Source organism: Trichosurus vulpecula, chromosome 2, assembly GCF_011100635.1.
Source record: "Trichosurus vulpecula isolate mTriVul1 chromosome 2, mTriVul1.pri, whole genome shotgun sequence".
NCBI classification, from domain to species: Eukaryota; Metazoa; Chordata; class Mammalia; order Diprotodontia; family Phalangeridae; genus Trichosurus; species Trichosurus vulpecula.
Genome location: NC_050574.1, coordinates 55,634,532 through 55,655,339, shown reverse-complemented (window position 1 = coordinate 55,655,339; position 20,808 = coordinate 55,634,532). Strand labels below are relative to the sequence as shown.

Sequence of the window (20,808 nt, the reverse complement as noted above, 5' to 3'; positions counted from 1 at the left end):
CGGGACTCTGGGGCTGCGCTGACAGTCGGCTCGGCGCGGAGCCGGGCAGCGGGCGCAGCAGCCGCCGGGCAGCCCGCAGCGCAGCGCAGCGGCGCAGAGACCAGGGAGCGCCCCGCCGGCCCCCGCCCGCCTGCTCGCCGGCCCCGGCCCGGCCCGGCCGGCCCCGCCCCGCCCGCCGCGCCGCCCCCTGCCCTGCCCTGCCCTGCCCTGCCCTCCCCTCCCCGCCCGGCGCGGGCCCCGGCCCGGCCCCGGCTCTGGCTCCCGGAGTCGGACTCGGAGCCCGCGGGCTGCCCACCTGCAGCCCCGACGGGAGGGTCCCAGCGCGGCCGCTGCCCGGGCCGGGGGCCGGCGGCACGATGAGTCCGCGCTCCTGCCTGCGCTCCCTGCGCCTACTGGTCTTCGCCGTCTTCTCGGCCGCCGCCAGCAACTGGCTGTAAGTGGGGCTGGGGGAGAGGAGAGCCGCGGAGCAGGGCTCGGGAGGGCAGAGCAGTGCAGGGCAGGGCAGGAGCCGGCGGGCGCGGGGTGGTGCCAGGCGGCTGAGGGCACTGGGCACGGGGGGCTAGGGACCTGGGCTGCCCGCACTGCGCCGAGCAGGTGTTCTACAGACTCCCTCCCGCCTGCCCCCCCACCACGGAATAAGAGCCCCCAGCGGGCACTCCAGTCTTTCGGGGCCGCTGTCGGCCTGGGCAGCCCCGAGCTAGTGAGGAGCCGGAGCCGGAGCCGGAGCTGGGGGAGCGCGGGTAGTGTGAGTGGGAGATGGCAGCTGGGGCTGGGAGAAGGGGTTCCTGTCCCGGGCAGATGGGCGCAGCTCTCCTGGCTGCCCCCGCCTCCTACTCCCCGGGCGCTCCTGCCTCCCTCGCCTCGGGTCCCCTGCCCTTCCCCTCTCCGGCTGGGGCTCGGCTGGCGCGGCTCTGACAGGTCTGTTGTGAAAGTCAATTACTGAGAAAGGCTCAGGGATTTAATAGCAGGTTAATCCCAAGAAGAGTCCCCGGGAGATGCCTGTGCTCGGGTTGAGGTGCCGCCGCCGGCAGCCCGCGGGAGAGCTGGCGTGTAGGGACCTGTTTGTGCCCGGAGGGGCCGGAGCGCGGCCGGGGGGGGGGGGGGAGATGAGGGAGATGGGGGGGCGCGGTGAGAGGGGCCGGGCTGGGGCCAGTGTGGTTTCTTAATGGCGGGTGAGATGTTGCTGACCTGGGTTTGGTCCTGAATCCCTTTCCCCAAGGAAGAACACGGCCTGGACTGAATGAAAGAAGGAACTCTCCACCCAATACCCGCCCCCCCCCTCGCCCCCGCCCCAGCTCCCAAGCTTGTAGTTGGGCCAGTGGCCTTCAGGGGTCCCTGAGGGAACCTAGCTCTCCCTACCCCTGCCCCATGTGTAGGGGAACTGTGATCCCTGGAGGGTCACCGAAGCCTGGGATGGGAGGGGGTGTTGGAGCTGGTCTGGGGAAAGAGGCCAGTGCAAAGAGAGGAGGGGGGAGTCCTTCCTCCTCTCCCTCCACCCTGGTATCTGCCCCCCTCCCATTTCCCTCAGATGCAGCAGCACCTGCGAGCATAATCCAGTCCTGTTTTATTTCGCTGCCCAGGGAGCCTAGACCCCAATATTGATCCGAGGACTAAAGGGGGGATATAACCAACAGTGTAGCCTGGGGTTTCCATGGAGACCGAGGAGAGAGGAAAAAAATTTTCTCTCTGCATGAAGACTGGAGAACAAACGTCTCCCATGAGTTTGCCTTAAGTGTCCACTGGCTGTTGCTATGAGGTCATTGTGGCCTGCCGGGCCTGCTGGGAAGGAGTTGTGTTCAGTTGGGGTCAGAGCCACCGGGGAGTTTGGGGACTGAAGTGATGTGGAACTTTCCCAGCTGCTCAGGAGACCCACTTGGGGCAGAGCCTGGGGGAGGCTGCAAGTGGCTGGTAGACAGTTTTGTTTTTCTTGGATTCCTAATTTGATTAACACTTCGGGAGCTGCCCCGTGCTGCTTACACAAACCCAGGCCAGCGCCATACATCCCCCCCCCCCAGCTGGGTGGGAACTGGATAGCAAACCTCTGAAGCTAGACGAGGAGACCCCCAGGATTGAGTGGGTGGGGACTTCCGGGGACGGTGCCCGAAGAGCCCTAGGCCTGTTACCTTGTCAGCAAAGTTCTGGCCTCCATGGGAGAGAGTTGGGGTCCCAGGGGTCAGTAGCCTAAGCTCAGTCTGAGTCAGGGCTGTTTGTTTGTCTTGGGCATCTCATCAAGGAGCCAAGTGCTACATGCAGCCAGGCCAGCTGGGGTGGGGGCTCTCCTACCGCCCGGATAGTGGAGAGTGGAAGTACATGGAAGCAACATTAGCAGGCATTTCTACAAGGCTTTATAGTTCAGGAGGCACTTAGCCCACAACAACCAGATGAAATGATTTCCAAGATCCTTTCCAGTTTTCAATCCTGTAATCCCTCTGACCTTGGTGGAGGGACACTGTAAATCCTTATCTTCCTATTTTACAGAAGAGGAAACTGAGTCTTAGGGGAAGGAAAGTGATTTATCCTAGGTGACAGAGCCAGGAACCAAGCCCAAGTTTTTCTGATGCCGAGTCAGGGGTCTTCTCACTTTCACTGAATGCCGATTTCTGTCCTGGCTGGGAATTGTGATCCTTTGGGGATACTGAGGGCACTACACATTACACTACAGATACACACATATCACATGCATATACCAGCCCCCCCCACCCCCAAGCAGGAGAATCCCCTTCCCACTTCTCAGTCACATCACAGCACTCAGTGGGTCCCTATACAGACCAAAGGGAACTTCTGCAGTCCAGTTTTTATATTATGGGAGCGGGAAGCAGCTGTAGAGGCAGAGGTTGGCAAACCTGTTCTCTGGGGCCAACAGGTGAGTCGGGTTGTGGGGCAGCAGATCCTGGGGATAGCCTGGCCGGCACCCCTTCAACCACCAAAGGCCAAAGGAAGGTTTCTGAGGCTACACTGCCCTGAGCATTGGCATCTCAGCTCCTGGCCGGCTTCCAAGATGAGGTCAATCAACAGGCATTCCACATGCTTCAGAGAATCCAGGGGGACTAGACTCTCCAAATTGGAAAGGACCTCAAAAGGTGTGTAGTCCAGTCCCAAATCGATAAATGGTTATTAAACTGAATCACTGATCCCCTCTTGTGTGTCCAGAGCTAGACTAAAGGCACACAACACACTGCACCCCCCCACCAGTAGGAAAGAGAAAAAAGAGAGCAATAGTAGTTCACATTTCTCTAACATCCAAGTTTATAAAGCACTTTTATAAACAGAATGTCCCAAAGATCTTAATGCAGTTTTAAGGTATTAGAGCTCTGGGCTGCACTAAGACTTTTGGGACACTTAGTATATTGTCGTATTCCAGCTTCCAAAAAGTTGTTGAGGCAGGTACTGTGGGTATCGCTAGGTCCTTCCTCTTTTATAGTGACCAGTAAGCAATTTGCCCAGTACAGTACGCTGGAAAAAGCTCATGGCTGGGGGAGGGGAGGTCGAGGTAGAGAACCTGGGTTCAAATACTCCCTCTGATACTGACTGCCTGTGTGACCTTGGGCAAGTCACTTGACCTTCTCTGGCCTTAGTTTCCTCATCAATCAATAAACATTTATTTAAGAACCTGCAACATGCCAGGTGCTGGGGATATAAAAATAAAACAATCCCCACCGTCCAAGGGCTGAAGCTAAAGTTGGAAATGAGGGGTTGTGCTAGCTGGGTTCTGAAGTACCTTCCAGTCTAGACCTCTGATCCCCAAACGGATTCCTGGGATCCGTGGTCACAGGGCTGCTAAGTATTGAAGCCAGGCCCCAGGGCTCCCAACTCCAGGTGCCCTAATTTACCCACTTGGTCATGCTGCCCCTTGACTCATGCATTAGAGAGCCTCTCCTTGAGAGGCCTGACAACTCAAGAAGCTTGTCATCCCCCTGGAAGGCAAGATTGACCTGTGAAATAGCAGCACATTGGAAAGTATGCTGGATTTGTCATCAGGGAGCTGGGTTCAAATTCAGGCTCTGTTACTTAATGTCTGTGTCAGTCAATAAACATTTGGTAAGCACCTACTATGTGCCATGCTAAACAGTGGGGATACAAAGAAAGGGAAAAGCCGGTCCCTGCCCTCAAGGAGCACACAGAAACAATGGGGGAGACAGCATGGACACAACTACATGCAAACAAGATAAATTGGACATAACTTCCAGGTTAGGTACTACCATTAAGGGGAATTGAGGAAGATTTCTTGCAAAAGGTGGGGCTTTGGTTGAAAGAAGCTGGGAGGCAGAACTGTGGGAGAAAAAGGTTCTGGGTGTGGGTGACAGGCAGTGAAAATCCGCTTGAAAGAACAGGGCTCGTCCTGACACATGTAGGCTGTGGATACACAGAGCGTGTGTGGATACACAGAGCGTGTGTGGCTGCACTAGGCATGGTGAACTGCTTTGGTCTAGCTCTAGTCACAGATATGGGATCTCAGCACCCTTTGGAAAGCTTGAGTCAGTGGCCAGGGGACTGCTCCAGTCCTTGGGGGAATGAGGTTCTCCTCCTGGCTTGGCCACTCACTAGCTGTTGGACCTCTGGCAAATAGTCTGCTGTGGGCAATGCCCATGCACCTGGGGTGTTCTGAGGATCAACTAAGCCAGTGGCTACAGAGTACTTTGAAAAACTGAGACCACTATATAACTGGGGCAGGGGGAAGCAGGAATGAGGGGGGAAGGAATTATTGTTTTTCTGAGAAGGAGGAAGGGAACAGCTGAATGGAAAGGAGGAAGGCACAGTGAAGTCAGAAAGAGCTGAGTTCAAATTTAGCCTCAGACACTTACAGCAATATGACCCTGGGTAAGCCACTTAACCGTTGTCTGCCTCAGTTTCCTCAACTGGAAAATGGGGATAATAATAGCACATCTACCTACCTTCCAGGCTTGTTGTAAGAATCAAATGAGATAATATTTGTAAAGCACTAAGCACAGTACTTGGCACATAGTGGGCCCTTAACAGATGCTAATTCCCTTCCCTTCCCATTGATAGACCCTCAGGATGGGCCAAGGCAAGGTACTATTCCTGATCTTACTCAAAAGACTGAAGCATTTTTCCAAATTGAAGCTTCATCCTTTCTAAAGGGGCAGGAGAAAGAGCCCTGGAATTGGATTCCAGAAACCCTAGGTTCATAGAGTCCTTAATCTAGAGCTGGAAGAGAATGGGTCTAACCCCCACATTTTGCAGATGAAGAAATTGAGGTTTATAAAGGTGTCCTGCCCAAGGTCACACATGTAGAAAGTAGCAGAGTGGACTGGAGATCAGATCCCCTGACCCTCCAATCCAGTTTTCTTTCCACTGTTGCTATTAAGTGAGCCCTGTTCCTTCATAGCTGTGTGACCTGGGACAAATGAATTCACCCCTCTGAGCCCCACTTTTAGGCTTAAAATGAGCTGGAGACAGAAACGGCAAACCACTCCAGTATCTTTGCCAAGAAAACCTCAAAGGGGGTGAGGAAGAGTCGGACACAACTTAAAGATGACTGAACAACAATAAAATACACAGTGCTGGGAGGGCTTGGGAGAGCAGGGAAAGTTTACAAGGATAGCATCCTCCCCACATAGGTACAGATCATTGTACCTAAAGCACGATGTACTAGGAATCGATGGACGAATGTGGCTCCTCGTTCTCACAGAAAGGCAGTGCTGACTCCCAGCGAGTGACTGAGGAGCTTGCCCCAAGGTGATTCTCTTGGGACCCTTTCTTTTTTGTCTTTGTAATAGCAGATTGTACCACATAGTAGGTGCCGGTTGAGTGAATGAACGCATGGAGAGGCTGTGTTCATGGAGGAAGAAGCCTGAACTAGACTGGGAGTCAAAAACCTTGGGTTCCCTGTTGCATCTGCTGCTAGCCATCTGAACAACCCCAGGCAAGGCACTGCCTCTTTGCAAATCCATTGCCTCCTCCTTCATGAAAGTGGCCAAGATGCAGATTTAGGTTTGATATCAGGAAAGCCTTACTAGAACTTTGAGCTGTCCAGGAAGGGAATGGACCACCTCAGGAAGGAGCAGGCTTCCCATCCTTGGAGATATTCAAGCAGAGAGTGGAGGGTCACTTGTTGGGGATTTTGTGGAAGGGATTCCCATTCAGGTCTGGGTCGGACCCAAGGGATGGCAGCTTAGGTCCCTCCCAACTCTGAGGTTCTGGGGTGCAGACAGGTTTGGACTGGGTAAGCTCCTTTCCTTACAGCCTTATAATCTTATACTTGGGTTGATAAGAGACTTGGACCAAAGGAAGGAAGGTGGGGAAAGGAATTGGGGTGTGCTGGCTTCCTCCCCGGCCCAGCTTTGTAAGCACTTGCTCAGTCTAGACAGGATCATGGGATAGGCACCAAGGATTGTAGAAGTTTCCCCTTTTGCCTGTTTTCTTATATTCCATATTATTATGATAATTCCATCATTTTCATAATAATAACTGACATCTATATGGTACTTTAAGGTTTGCAAAGTACTTTACACACATTATCTCATTTAAGTCTCAAGATGACTTTCTAAGGTAGGTGCTTTTATGCCCATTTTACAGGTAAGGAAATGGAGGCTCCGATTTGCCCAAGTTCACATAGTTAATAAATGTCAATGGCAAGCTTTGAAGTCAAGTCTTCCTGCCCACCAAATGCAGCAGGGTATACTCTATGACCCACAGCTTCTCTTCTAAATAGCTCAATCTGGAAGGGAGTTTAGGGTTCTTCCAGTCCACCCCTTTCATTCTAAAGAAAAGTACCCTGGGGCCCAGAGACAGGGAAGGGAATTGGGTAAGGTCGGGTAGATGAAAGCAGATGGCAGATTGGGGATTTGAAGTCTGTCTTCTGACTCTTTTTTACCACGCCTCACAGACAAGGAATCTTCCTCCAGGCTGGAGAGATCAGGGGAGACCCCACCTGGCCTCCCGAAGACACCCCAGGGTGACTGCTTGGCACTGCCAGGAGTGCTGCCTGAGCCTCAGCAGGTGTGCCCAGGCCTGTCTCAGGGCACACAGTGTTCAATGCCCAGCCCTCTGGGAAAGGGGTGGTTATCCTCATTCTGACTGATTCCCCAGGTGTGTGTGTGTGTGTGTGTGTGTGTGTGTGTGTGTCCCAAGTATGTCTGCACCCTGGGGCATGTCAGAAGGGCACAGGCCCCAGCTGGGTGTAATTCCCCAAATGTGGGTGTGGTGTGGTATGGTGTGCCACCGTGGACTCTGATGAGCCAAGCTTGCAGCTCTATCCCATGTGCAGGGTGGATCTGGAGGGCAGGCATCAGTCTGAGCCCAGGTGTGTGCCACTGAACTTGCTTACTCACAGGTGAGGGTGTGCCCCACTGCCTCTGTGAAGCCACCCCCTGGAAGGGATCACCCCCCCCTTCTCCAGAGTCCTGTCTCAGGTTCTTTGTGCTATACCATGCTCTCATAGCATCCCAGATTTCAAGTTGGAAAGAACATGAGAAACTACCTAGTCAATCGGACCCTCATTTTGTAGACGTGGAAAATGAGACGAGGATTTGAACCACATCCTCTGACTTCAAATCCATCATGGTTTCCATTGTGCTACAAAGTGTTGCATTAAAGCTGCACGCATACAATATTCAACTTTAAGCTCCTTGAGCAGAGTAGTATTCAGTAAAAATTGGATGAAGAACTGGATGAATGAATGAGTAAATGAGTGAGTGAATGAATGAGTGAATGAATGCACGAATGATGGCATTTGACTCTAGGAACAGGGGGCTTCCAGTTAAATTTTAGAGCTAACATCTATGTTGTTGCATCTCGTAAAGTCATAACGTTTGGAGCTAGAAGAGACATTGGAAGCCATCCCCAAAGCTTTTGTTCTACAGTCAGAGAACATAAAGCCCAGAGGGATTAAGTGATTGAATCTTCAGCAGCTCCCTATTGCCTCTCAGATAAGTTACAAACTCCTCAGCTTGGCACCCAAAGCCATTCACAATCTAGCACCAGACTGCTTTTCAAAACTTATTTTCCATTGCTCGCCTTCATGCACTCCAGGATCCCGTCAGACTGGGCTGCTTATTGTTTCCTGAACTCAAGGTTCCATCTCCCATCTCCACATCATTGCATAGGCTGTGCTCCCACGCTTGGAATGCACTTCCTCCAGCACCTCCTTTTCTTAGAATTTGTATGCCTACTAGTGGCATTTAGTATCGTGTAGCACAGAAGAACATACAGAATCAATGTTTATTGAATTGCATCGAGTAGGTATCAGGCCTGGCCGGCAAACTCAGCTCCTCTGACTCCAAAATCCAGGGCTCCATGGCCTTGAATCCACTCCGAGGACCCGGGTCTGGACTTAGGTTGGGTTCAGTCCTTGTCCCTTCTCCCTTCTCATAGGCTTAGGTTCCAGTCCCTGAAGCCCAGGGTCTGGGCCAGTGTAGTCACGTGTACAGGTATGTGTCTAGAAGGTGCATGCATGCATGTGTGGTGTACCTGACCCTCACCCCAGGCTATGGCCCTGAGAGCCAGAATGGATGCCCTCTCTCCCTCTGCCTCGTGAGGCCTGAAGATCAGGGCATTCCAGAAGGGTTGGCTCAGGCACCCCCATGACCCAGCTGCTGTCTGCTCCTTTCTGATTTTTCTCTGGGGCTCCTGGATTAGCAGCTGAGTGGCTCAGCCTGCGTCTGACAAGAAGGGGCTCCCCAAACCTGTCAAAACTCGCCCAACTCCCGGCCCTCTGGCTCTGTTTGGAAAGTGTCTTGCTCACACCAAACTCTCCTCCCAGACTCCTCAGACAAGGCCCTGAAGCAACCCACAGAGCCAGTTAGGCTTAGGGGAGAATGGGGGGAGTGGGAGAAGGGGACCAATGCCCACCCCTCCTCCCTAAACTTAGCTTTAAAAGGAGCAGCACTGCCTGAGTATGATGTACTAGGACTAGGAAAGAGTACCACAAGGGAAGTCAAGTCCCAGCACAGCTATTGACCTTAGACAAGTCACTGCCCCTTCTTCAGACTTTACTCCCCACCTTTGTCATATAAGGGCAGTGAATTAGACTATCTCTAAGCTTCCTCTCAGCTCTGACATTCTGTGTTCTAGGTTCCCTCCCAGCCCTGACCTCCTATGTTCTAAGGGCTCTCACAGCTCTGACTTTCTGTGTCCTAAGGCCCCTCCCAGCCCTGACACCCTATGGTCTAAGAGCCCTCCCAGCTCTGACTTTCTGTGTTCTAAGGCCCATTCCAGCTATGACATTCTAAGTTCTAAGACCCATCCCAGTTCTGACATTCTGTGTTCTAAGACCCATCCCAGCTCTGATATTCTGTATTCTAAAGGCTCTATCAGCTCTGACATTCTGTGTTCTAAGGCCCCTCCCAGCTCTGACATCCTATGTTCTAAGGGCTCTACCAGCTCTGACAAACTGGATTCTAAGGGCCCTCCCAGCTCTGACATTCTGTGTTCTAAGGGCCCTTCTGGCTCAGACATTCTAAGCTCTTACATCCTAAGGTCCTTTCGGCATCTGCATCTTATGACCAATTTCAGATACTGAAACCAAAGGATTGTTTGTTAAATCCACTCCCTCAACAAACTCCGATGCTTTCAACCCAGCTGGAAAGTGACCCTGTGACCCGACTGGGTCTGTCTCCAGATTTCCCCATGGGGACTGCCAGGTTTTATCTCTGCTTCCCAAATCTCATCCTCTGTGACTTAGCCAAGGGCAGAAGGAGGCCCGCTCCCTGCAGTGACCCCCATCAGCAGCATTCCCTGAACCTCCCTCCCTCCCCCCACCCCACCTTCCTTCCAGGCACACTTTACACCAAACCATTGCAAAAAAAAAAAAATCCAACCCATCAGAGAATTCCAGGTCTGAGGGAACCGGGCTGAGCAGAGGCCAGGAGAGAGAGGAAAGGAAGGAGGTCTTTCCCAGACGGGAAAGAATCTAGTCTGAGAAAAACATGACGTCTGCAGAGAGAGCAGGAACCCAGTGCAGGGAAAGAAAGGGGAGATCTGATTCCTGGGGGTCCCCTGGTGATATGGGTTGCTGCTGCTCTGAAATGACTCCCTTAGGCAGTTCAGTAATAGTAGAAAGAGCACTGGACTTGGGGTCAGGAAAGAGCTGGGTGTGAATCCTGGCTCTAACACTTACTAAGCTATACCAACCTTAGAAGGGCAGCTAGGGGGCGCCATAGTAGATAGAGCAATGGCCTGAAGTCAGGAAGACTCATCTTCGTGAGTTCAAATCCTGGCCTCAGACACTCACTAGCTGTGTGCTCCTGGGCAAGTCACTTTACCCTGTTTGCCTCAGTTTCCTCACCTGTAAAATGAGCTGGAGAAGGAAATGGCAAACCACTTCAGCATCTCTGCCAAGAAAACCCTAGATGAGGTCACGGAGAGTCTGAAACAACTGAACAACAATAAAAATTGGGTTGGGGAGGCGGGGAAAGGAAAGGGAGGAATTACCTTGAGTTCTTTTGCTTCTCAGTTTGAATCCTTGCTTCTTTCTGATCTCATTTAGAGCCTTGCCTGGAGCAGAAGAGACATTTTATTCCTAGCACAGACACATAACTCAAATGAGTTAATATTTGTGAAGCACTTAGTGATGTAGCTAACGCATAATAGGCACTTTGTAATGCTTGTCCTCTTCCCATTTCCCCATATCACCTCCTCAAGCATCCTCTGGTTCCCCACAACAGTAACAGTTCCCGTTGCTAAAGCACTTTAGGATGTAGGAAACATTTTACTCCTAACAGCCCTATGATGCATGTAATAGAACTATGACCATATCAGGTGACCTAAACATAAAATGTAATTTTTTTTAAATAGACAAAAACCAAAAAGAAGGGGAAAATTCTAAACCAAGCAAGGGTTATAGAAATGAGCATTCAAAAGAAAACAGACAATTTCAATTATATAAAATGTCCATTTTTTGCAGAAACAAAATCGATACAACTTGAATAAGAAGAAAAATTATCAAGAAGGCAAAAACCGTTAGATCGTGTATCTCAAATAAAAGTCTGATATCCAAAGTATAGAGGGAATTGACACAAATATATCCAGATAAAATTAAGAGACATCCCCAATGGAGATGAAGTAAAAGACGTAAACAAAGTGTCAAAGATCGACAATGATATAGAAAACTTCTCCAAATCACAACTAAAAAGAGAAATACTGCGAGGTTTCACCTTCCACCCATCAGATTGGCATAGGTAAAAAAAAATAAAGACAAAAACAGCCAACAAAGACCCTAATATATGGTTGGTTAAGTTCTGAATTATTCCAACCATTCTGTAAAACATTTTGGAATTCTGGGGGTGAGGACAAAGAAGGAAACCTCTGAGACTCAGAAAAAATGAAATGGCTTGCCCATTGTTGGGCAGTTAGGGAGTCCAATATCTAAGTCAGGACTCAGCCTCAAGGTGTCTGACTCTGTATCTGTCATTCTTTATTTCTGCCATTCCTTATTTCTATTTCTGCTTCTCCATGATTTGGGGGTGGGGGGAGTCTGAAATATCTGGAACTATGATTCTGGGATGCGGTCCTTCATTCTGTGAATAGAGTGGGTATTTCTAAGAGAAGGTAACAGGATGGATTGTGTGTCAGAGCTGGGAGGTGAAGGGGCAGGGTGGGGAAGCCTTTGCAAAGCTGTAACTGGGAGAGATTTTCTTTTGTCCAGGGGGAGACAGCCCAACCTTTCAAATCAACCGTCCTGGAGTCCTCTGAACACCAATCTGATTGTTCACTTTTCCTACAGATGAACTAAATATTGTGTCTTTGGTCCCTAGGAATTGGTTGGGAAATGCTGGCAGGGGAGTGGGGGTGGGGAGAAGGGGTTGAGGAATCCAGCCTGGACTAGATAGGAATCTCCCCTAAAGTGGAGTTGATTGTTGGGTAAACTATGCACCCAGTACCCTGATCCTGAGATAACCATTACAAAAACACCTGGTCCCCATTCCTTCCCTCCAGGCCTGGGCTCCAATGGTGCAGACAGCCTTACCAGTATGGGCCTAGTAGCACCCAGATAGCTCTGCACCCAAGGAAGGGACGCTGCCAGGACTGGGGATTCCCCAACAGCCTTGGCTACTGCTGCTGCCAGCCCCACCTAGGGCCTTGCCAGTTCCCCTGGGAGGAAGAATCCAGAGAAATGCCCTTTCACCAATATTTGGATGCAGGGGAGGGGCAGAAAAGAGCCCCAGGAACTTGGTTGGGGAGATAGGGCCCACAGGAAATAGCTAGCATTTATATACCTTAAGATTTGCAAAACACTTTACATATGTTATCTTGTTTGATCATTGGGAAAGGCAGTGGTTGTTGGGGCAAAATCCCTCCCCATCCCTGGGACACTTTCTAGCTCTGAATGCATGACCCCTATCCCACTTCCTCTCTCTGAGGGTCTGTTAGGCCCCAGCTACCTTGCCCTGGGAGGTAGGAGCTATCGTTATATTATCCCTGTTTTACAGATGAGAATAGTGAGGCTATGAACGGTTAAGTGAGTTATCCAGGGTCACACCGTTATTAAGGGTCTCAGGCAGGATTTGAATATAAGTCTTCCTGACTCCAGGGCCAGTGCGCTATCCATTGTATGACCTAGGAAAAGAAGCTGGAGATGCTGAAACCCTGAGAGATGCAGCTGGGGAGCAGTGCCATCACAATAGGAAATGGGCAGAGCTAGACTCCCCAAAGATAAGTGAGGGGGGCTGGGACTGAAGGCTAGAAGATGCAAGGAGCTGGTCCATCAAGACAGAAAGTGGGGGAGAGACTCTCAGAAATAAGACTGGGGGAGAGGACTGGGCCCTTGGAACAGGAGGTCGGGGGCCTGAGCCATTAGGCAGAAAAAGGTGAATGGACTCTCAGAAATAAGCTGAGGCAGCTGGGTTGTGAGGGCAGAATCTTAGAGGCCACTGGTGTTCAGAGACACAGGCAGAAGACTGGGTGTCCCATCCCTGCTCTGACCCTCACAGGTGGTATGACCTTGGACGCATCACCCTCCCTGAGCCTCCTTTTCTCTCTCTGTGGAATGGGACTTATGATACTTGTACACCCACCACCCAGGGGTGTTATAGGAGAAAGTGCTCAGCTATAGGAAGAAATGCGGAACTTTAGAGATGGGAAGTGAGAGCCTGGGCCCTCAGAGATAGGAAGCAGGGAGGGGTACCTGGACACTCAGGATAGAAAGTGGAGAACAAGGCCCTCAAAGATAGGTCACTAGACATAGAATATATAAAACCTGGGTTCGAATCCTGCCTCAGATACCCTTAAGCCATTTTTTTCCACCTTTCTAGGTCTGTTTCCTCATCTATAAAATGAAAAGGTTGGACTCCATGACCCCCAAGGTCCCTCCTATCCCCGAATCTCTGATCCTAAGGAGAATTGGGCCTTCAGAGATAAGAAAGGGGTTCTATGCCTTCTAGACAGGAGCCGCCTGACCAGACACTCAGAGAAAGGAAGCTAGTACCTTAGCATGAATAGTACAGGGCCTGACTCTCAAATAGGAAGTGGGGTGGAGGCAGAGCTTTCCGAGCCAGGATGTGGAGGGAAGTGGGTTTCCCAGGGATGGGGATGGTATGTTACCCCAACAACCACTCAACTTTCCCATGAATCAGGCTCTAGGGACACGAATGCCCTCACGGTGACTAAGGCGGCCACAGCTAGGTCAGCACTTGGCTCCATCCAGCCGAATGAGCCCAATGGGGCCTTCCATCCCCTTCCCACCCACCCATCTGGCCATCAACAAGGAAGTCCCCAGGGGGAAGGATGAGGAATAAGCAATACCTACGGACTTGGTGCCAAACCCTTCTGTTTCTGCTGGCCCAAACCTGTGCCAGCCCTGTCAACTCTCCTACAAAGCCCTGGGTCTCACTGCAAACCTGACTCTAGGGACTGCCCCTGCATCCCATCCCCTCCAGTGTGCACCTGGGGAAAAGAAAGTCCACAAAAAGCTCCCCAGCCCCAAGGCCCTGATCAGAGACTCTCAGCTCTTCTCTGTGCAACAGTTAAATCCCTTGTACACAAAAAGATGACTTATGCATAAGATGTAGTGAGAGAAGACCTGAACTGGGAGCCAAGAGAGCCGGGTTCAAGTCCCAGCTCTAACAAGAGTGGACGGCCATGAGCATAGAAGTAATATCAAGGAAGGACTGTAATTGGATTAGATTAAACAAGCATGTTTTCAGTTCTTGCTGTGCGCCAGGCACTATGCTAGATACTAGAGATAAAAAGGCAAAAAAATAAAATAATCTCTGCCCTCAAGAAGCTTACATCCTAGTGAGGAAAAGCAACATGTCCCTGAATAAGTAAAAACAAAAAATATATAGAGCGCTAGTATCTGGGGAAGGGGTGTTAGAAAGACCCCCTTTTCCTTTGAATTGAGCAGTGGAATTCTAAAGGGAAGGGGTGAGGGAGACCATTCTCAGCATAGGGAACAGCCCTGAGACAGGAGATGCCTCATGCAAGAAACAGCAGCAGGTTGGTTTGGCCAGAACATAGAGCGTGTGAAGCCTGTTAAGAGGCTGGTGCCACATTGTGAAGGCCTTTGAAGGACAAACAAATGATATTATTTTATTCAGGAGGTGATTGAGAGCCATTGAAACTTCTTGAGCTGGGGAGTAACAAAGGTCAGACCTGTGCTTTCGAAATATGAGTTTAGCACCTGTTTGGTGATTGTATATTGAGAGAGGGGAGGCTGGAGGCAGAGAAACCAACTAAGAGAGAATACTTGTGTAATCCAAGCAAGGGATGAAGGCAAGAAGGGAATGGATTTAAGAGATGGTGCGGAAGTAGAACCAATAACATTGGTCAATTGACTGGATATTGGAGCTGAGGGATGATGAGAGTCAAGGTCACAAACCTGGGTGACTGGAAGGAGGGTGGTTCCCTCAACAGAAATAGGAAAGTTGGGAGGAAATATGGGCTTAAAGGGAAAAGATAATGAGTTTGGTTTTGGATGAGTTTGAGATGCTTTGGGAACATCCAAGTGGAGGAAGTTTGAGATGAAGGACTGAGGTTAGAAGAGAGACTAAGGCTAGGAGTCATGATAGTCATAATGGAGAGGTCAGTGGGACTCATGGGAGCGGATGAGATCACCGAGAGAGAGGGGGAAGAGGAAGAGGAGAGAGAAAGAGAGGAGGAAAGAAGAAAAGAAAGAGGAAAAGGAGAGAGGAGGAAGAGAGTAAGAAAGATAGAGAGGAGGAAAGAGAGGAAGAAGAGAAGGGGAAGAGAGAGAGGAGAAGAAAAAGAGAAAGAGGAGAGAGAAAGAGGAAGAGGAAAGAGAAAGAAAAGAGGGAGAGAGGGGGGAAGAGGAAGAGAAGGAGGAAAGAGAAAGAGAAGAGGAAGAGAGAGAGAGAGAGGAAGAGAAAGAGGAGAGAGAAAGAGAAGAGGAAGAGAAGGGGGAAGAGAAGGGGGAAGAGGAAGAGTAAAGAGAGAGGAGGAAGAGAGGGAGGAAGAGAGAAAGAGTGAGGGGGAAAAGGAAGAGAAGGAGAGAAGGAAGGGGGAAGTGAGAGAGAGAGACAGAGAGATGGATGGGTATATGGTGGGCAGGGGGTGGGTCATGGATGATAACTCTGCAAAGGAACAATCCAAGAGGTAGGAGGAGAGCTGAGAGAGAGCCTTGTCATCAAAAATAAGACAGCAGCTAGGGCTTGGGGTGGGGAGGAGGAGAGGGTGGTCAAACAGGGTCAGATGTTTCCAGAGAGGTCAAGAAGGATGAGAACTGACCAAAGGCCATCAGCTTTAGCAATGAAGACATTACTGGTGACCTTAGAAGGATCAGTTTCAAGGGAGTGGTGGGGGACCCATAACTGCAAGGGGTTGTGAATTAGGCAGAAGGTGAGAAATAGAAGCAAGGAGCGTGGATGAAATTTTCTTGGAGTTTGGCTGTGAAAAGGAAAGGTACAAGATGAAAACTTGAGGTAAAGGGAAGGGAAGGGGCTTTTAAAGATGGGAAGACCTGGGCATATTTATAGGCAGCAGGGAGGATGAGAATGGCTAAAGAGGGACTGGAAATGAGAGGAAGAAAGGGGATGACCCAGAGGGGCATAGAGAGAGAGAAGAGCAGAAGACAGGCTGCTATCCTAGGCTACAATGAGAAGCAAAGTTCCCAGGAGGGAGGTAATAGCTCCCTTCTACTCTCCCCTGGTCTGTCCCTTTCTGAACTATTTTGTTTAGTTATAAACATCATGTTTTAGGAAAGACTGAGAAAAGTTGGATGGTATCTGGAAGAAGGATGACCCAAAAGAGAACATGGAGAATGTATCATATGAGAATCAGTTGAAAGAATTGGGGATTTTTAACTTTCAGAAGATCTGGGGGAATGTGACTGATGTCTTCCAGTCCATGATATGGGACAATCATAGCTACCACGTATATGGCATATTTCACCTCCATCACCTCCTTCGATCCTCACAACAGCCTTGTGAGGTAAATACTGTCATTATCCCATTTTAGAGATAAAGAAACTGAGGTGGAGAGGCTCTCAATGGCAGAGCAAGCTCCAGAGATTTTGGAGCTGAAATTGACCTTTGAGGCCATCTAGTCTAACTCCCCTCTTTACAGAGAGACTCCAAAAGCAACCCTCCCCTTTCCCCTTGGCTACTGGAGTAGGAGCAGCGGGTGGAAATTGTGGACAAGTAGATTCTCTCTTGAAATGAGAACCAAACTTAGCCCAAAGAAAGGGGCTGCCTCAAGAGGTGGTGGGCTCTCCCTCACTGAAGGTCTCTTAGCAAAGACTCACTGACTGCTCGTCCGGGATTTTGAGGAGGGGGCTCTTGGTCCAGCTTGATGATTCTGAGATACGTGGGGTTGATTTCTGTGCTCTTGGAATCACTGGTCCTTGGGGGCAAGAGGGACCTCTGTGGTCATCCTGTCCAACCTGTACTTCTAGGCATCTAGGTGGTGCAGGGGATCAAGCGTTGGATCTTGGAATTGGGAAGACCGGAGTTCAAATCCAGCCTCTGACAACTTTCTAGCTAAGTGACCTTGAGCAAGCTACTCAGCTTCCGCTGCCTCAGTTGCTCCAAATGTAAAATGTAAAAAATCCTACCTCCCAGGATTGTTGTGAGGAGCGAATGACGTAATATCTATGAAGCGCTTTGTAAACCTTAAAGTGACATATAAACACTAGCCATTATTATCACTAATACTCTAACTCGCCATCTCACGGGCTGTCATGACGAAAGTCTCCATGTAAGCCGCAAAACATGATAGAAGTAATTCAGTTCTAAAGATCCATGATTCCGTCTGTACTCCCCCCACCGACAAAGGTCACAGATCACAACCTTCCCCTTTCCCCGTGACTGGAGATTTAAAGGCAATATGGTATTGATGGATTTGGAAGTCAGAAGGCCTGGATTCGAATGCCAACTCTGGCTCAGACAAGTCACTTAACCCCTCTGAGCCTCCATTTCCCCATCTGTGAAATGGGAATTAGGATATTCACACCAACCACCTCCCAGGGTCGTTGCCAGGGAAAGTGTTTTGTAAAGTTTAAAGTGTTATGAAAACGGGAGCCGTGATTGTTCTCCTCCGTGAGTCATTTTGACCAAAATAAACCCATCCCTAGTGGCCAGCCTTCTGGTGATGGGTCTCCACCCTTGCCTGGCTGGTCCTTCCTCACCAGGTGTAATCAAAGATTTTCCAGCCAGGGGCAGGATCTGTCAGGGCTTGTGCTCCATCGACATTGTCTTTGAAAACCCACAGTCGGAGGTGGAAAGGCCCATAGAGATCATCTAGACCAGGGGTGGGAAACCGAGGCCCGCTAGAGTGGTGCCTTGCCCAAAGTCACATCATCAAGTGCCAGAACAGGGATCTGAACTTATCTCACATTGCCTTTCGATCGTCTTCTCTGATCTGTGGTGGGATTCGAACTTGGGGTTTCTGACTCTAAAACCAGGGCACTTTCCATAGTGGAGCATTAGACATCGCTAATGGGGGCCCTGAAATATGACTCTATAATATTAGCCTATAGTCACAAAATTTCAGAGTTGGAAGGGACCTCACTGACCCCTATCCAACCTAGGGTTTTTCAGAAAAAAAATTCTCGTCTACAGTACCCCCAAGGTGTAGTCAGCCAGCCTGCGTTTAGAAACCCCCAAGGAAGGGAAAACCACCATGTCCGAAGGCAGTCTCTTCTATTCTTAAACAGTTCTCATTGTTAGAAAGCTTTTCCTGACACCGAGCCTACATTGGCGGAGAGTGGGGGCGGAGGGAGGGGGGAGCCAGAGGAGGGCGCAGACCTGTGATTTTATTAGTATAAGGAATTCCCGGAGAGAGAATTTCTTCTACCAGGGCACATCAGCACCTGTTCTACAACATAGACTTCAGGATGTGTGACTGGCCCGGGGTCACACAGTGAGAGGCAGGATTAGAACTCAGATCTTCCAGACTCCCAGTCTAGCCCTTTATTTACTACACCACCAAATGATAATAATAACAATACAGCATTTACGATGTGCCAGGAGCTGTGCCAAGCACTTTACAATCATTATATGAGATATATTAAATCATATTATATTGTATTACATCATATCGTGTCCCATCAAATGTGAGTATCATTTAATCCTCACAACAAACCTGGGAGGGAAAGGCTATTAGGATCCGCATTTTACAGATGAGGAAACCAAGGCAGACAGCAAAGGACTTTATATGACATTTCCTCACTTGAGCCTCACATAGCAACCCAGTGGGGTAAGTGCTATGGGCCTCATTTTACGAGTGAGACATCTGACGCTTAGAAAGGGTCAGTCACATAAGAGTCTAAAGCTGGGATTGAATCCAGGCCTTCCCACCCATAATTGACTGGCTAGCTGGCCACTCCCACACACACCGCACCAGTTTCAGGCCCCCGATGGAGGGCCACTGTCACCCCACTCAGCTTAATCACGGAAGGAGGAGACAGAGAGGACAGTCCCTGGTGCTGAGGTAGGGGCTCTGGATGGGGAGCCTGGAGAGCTCAGATCTAGTCCAGGCTCTGCCATGAGGCCCCTGGGTGCCCCTGGGCAGCTCGAGTCCTCTCTCTCTCTCACTTGCAGAGGTGACCCCCTCTGGACAGGAGGCAGGAAGGGCCAGCTTTAACCTTTCCAGAGAAGGGGCCTGAGAGGGAGAGGGAAGGAACAAGTCCTAGATTTCAGATGCAGAATGGGACAGCCCAGTTTGGGGCATGACCAAGACAGGGCTTTGTTTGGCCTCACTGTGCAATATTTGCTACAAGGGTTTTGTTTTTTTCTTCAAAAAAAAATGGGGATGGGAAGGAAAAGACAATAAATGCCTGTTCACTCAAAATAAAAGTTAATTTTTTTTAAAGTCTTAGAGTCTTAGTGACTTTGGGCAAGTCCTGAGATCACAGTTCTCAAAGCTGGAATGGGAACTCAGGCATCAAATAGCACGCCCCTCTCATTTTACAGAAAAGGAAACTGAGTTTGAGAGAGAGGTGGGGTCTATACCAGCGTCAAGCAGAGGGCCAAGCACTCCCTCTCTCTCTTCCTGCCTTAGCTTTCTCATCTCTAAAATGGCCCATCCTTGGAGTCTAGCACTCAGTAGGGCCTTGAGGAAAGTGCTTTGTGAGCCTGAAGTTGATGGACAAACATGAACGTCATTATTTTGGTTACCCTCGAGTGCCTGTATCAGGCCCCTGGGTTCCCGCCTCACTTGTTCGGGCCCCTTGCTTGGCCTCCTCCACCCCCCAGGGTGGGTGATAATGGTGAGGGCCATAAAGTCTCTAAAAGTGGCCCTGGGGTGAGGGGGACGGCTGGAGGGGGGAGGGGAGAGCCAGGCTCCAATGGCCTGGCTGGCGTCCCAGCCCCCACCTGGGCAACCGGAGGGTCACGGTGGGACCCGGGCACAGGCCACTCTCAGCTGCCTTGGCCTCCCAAGCCCTGCAGCTATTTCCTATCCCTTTCCAAGGGCCTGGCTTTCTCCAGAGGCTGAGCCAGTGGGGAGGAGCTAGTGAGAGGTCCGATTTTTACTCTAGGAATTTGTACATTTAAAAAAAAAAAGGAAGAAAGAAACCTGGAAGAGCTTGGGGCTGGCCCAGCTAATTTTAGTTTAATGAAAACAGCAGGTGGCCAAAGGGATCGGATCTTCCTGGCAGGCCTGAGGCCTTCAAGCCTTCCAGGCTGGTGGCCAGGGGGAGCCAGGCACAGGGAGGGGGCTTCTTGGAGGGCCCTGCCACCCCCACTTCAAGGCGACCCTTTTAGAAATAGAGGAACTTCCCCCCGCCCCCAGCTGCAGGGAAGCAGGCAGGCAGAATCTTCAGGGATAGTTAAGGGTAACCTGACCAATGGTGATGGCATGGCTCAGATCCTTGGCAGCTCAGGAGCAGGTGGTAAATCAATAACCTGGTATTTAGGGCCAGGAAGAAGCCTAAATGTGGGTGTTAAAGATGGAACCAGAGAAGTGGCTTGAAGAAAGCCAGGTCCTTCTACAGGGCCTGGGATGGACATGGAGAGCTGAGGGGCCGAGGGACCCACTCACCGGTCCCTTCTTCTCTGAGTGTCTCCAGGAAAGGCCTATGTTGTTCATATTTGAGTTCAGTCTTCTTCTCCAGGAGGAGTGGATGGTCCTCCTGTCTCTGGGGGAAAGGTCAGGCCATTATATAAGCCGGGGGGGCTCCCTTCTATCACTACGGGGCCTATAGGGCCACCTAGACAGCTTAAGACAGCTACAGGTACCAAAGTGGTGAGAGGTTTTTGTCTTGATTTGTTAACTAGTCTTTGGTCAGGCCACAGAACACAGAATGTCAGAGCCAGGAGGAACCTTAGACCATAAAATGTTAGAGATGGGAGGAACCTTAGCTTAGAACATCAAATGTCAGAGGGGGAGATTACTTAGAATGTCAAATATCAGAGGGGGAGATGGCTTAGAACATCGAATGTCAGAGGGGGAAGA

General features: G+C 50.3%; 1 protein-coding gene across 1 annotated transcript in view; it reads left to right on the top strand.

The window, feature by feature from the left end:
- Nucleotides 1–356: 356 nt before the first annotated feature.
- WNT4 (Wnt family member 4) overlaps nucleotides 357–20,808 on the top strand; it is a 44,916-nt gene continuing 24,464 nt past the window's right edge. Inside the window, exon 1 of the mRNA XM_036742615.1 lies at nucleotides 357–433. Within this exon, the coding sequence (XP_036598510.1) occupies nucleotides 357–433 (77 nt within the window). The remainder of the gene's footprint in view (nucleotides 434–20,808) is intronic.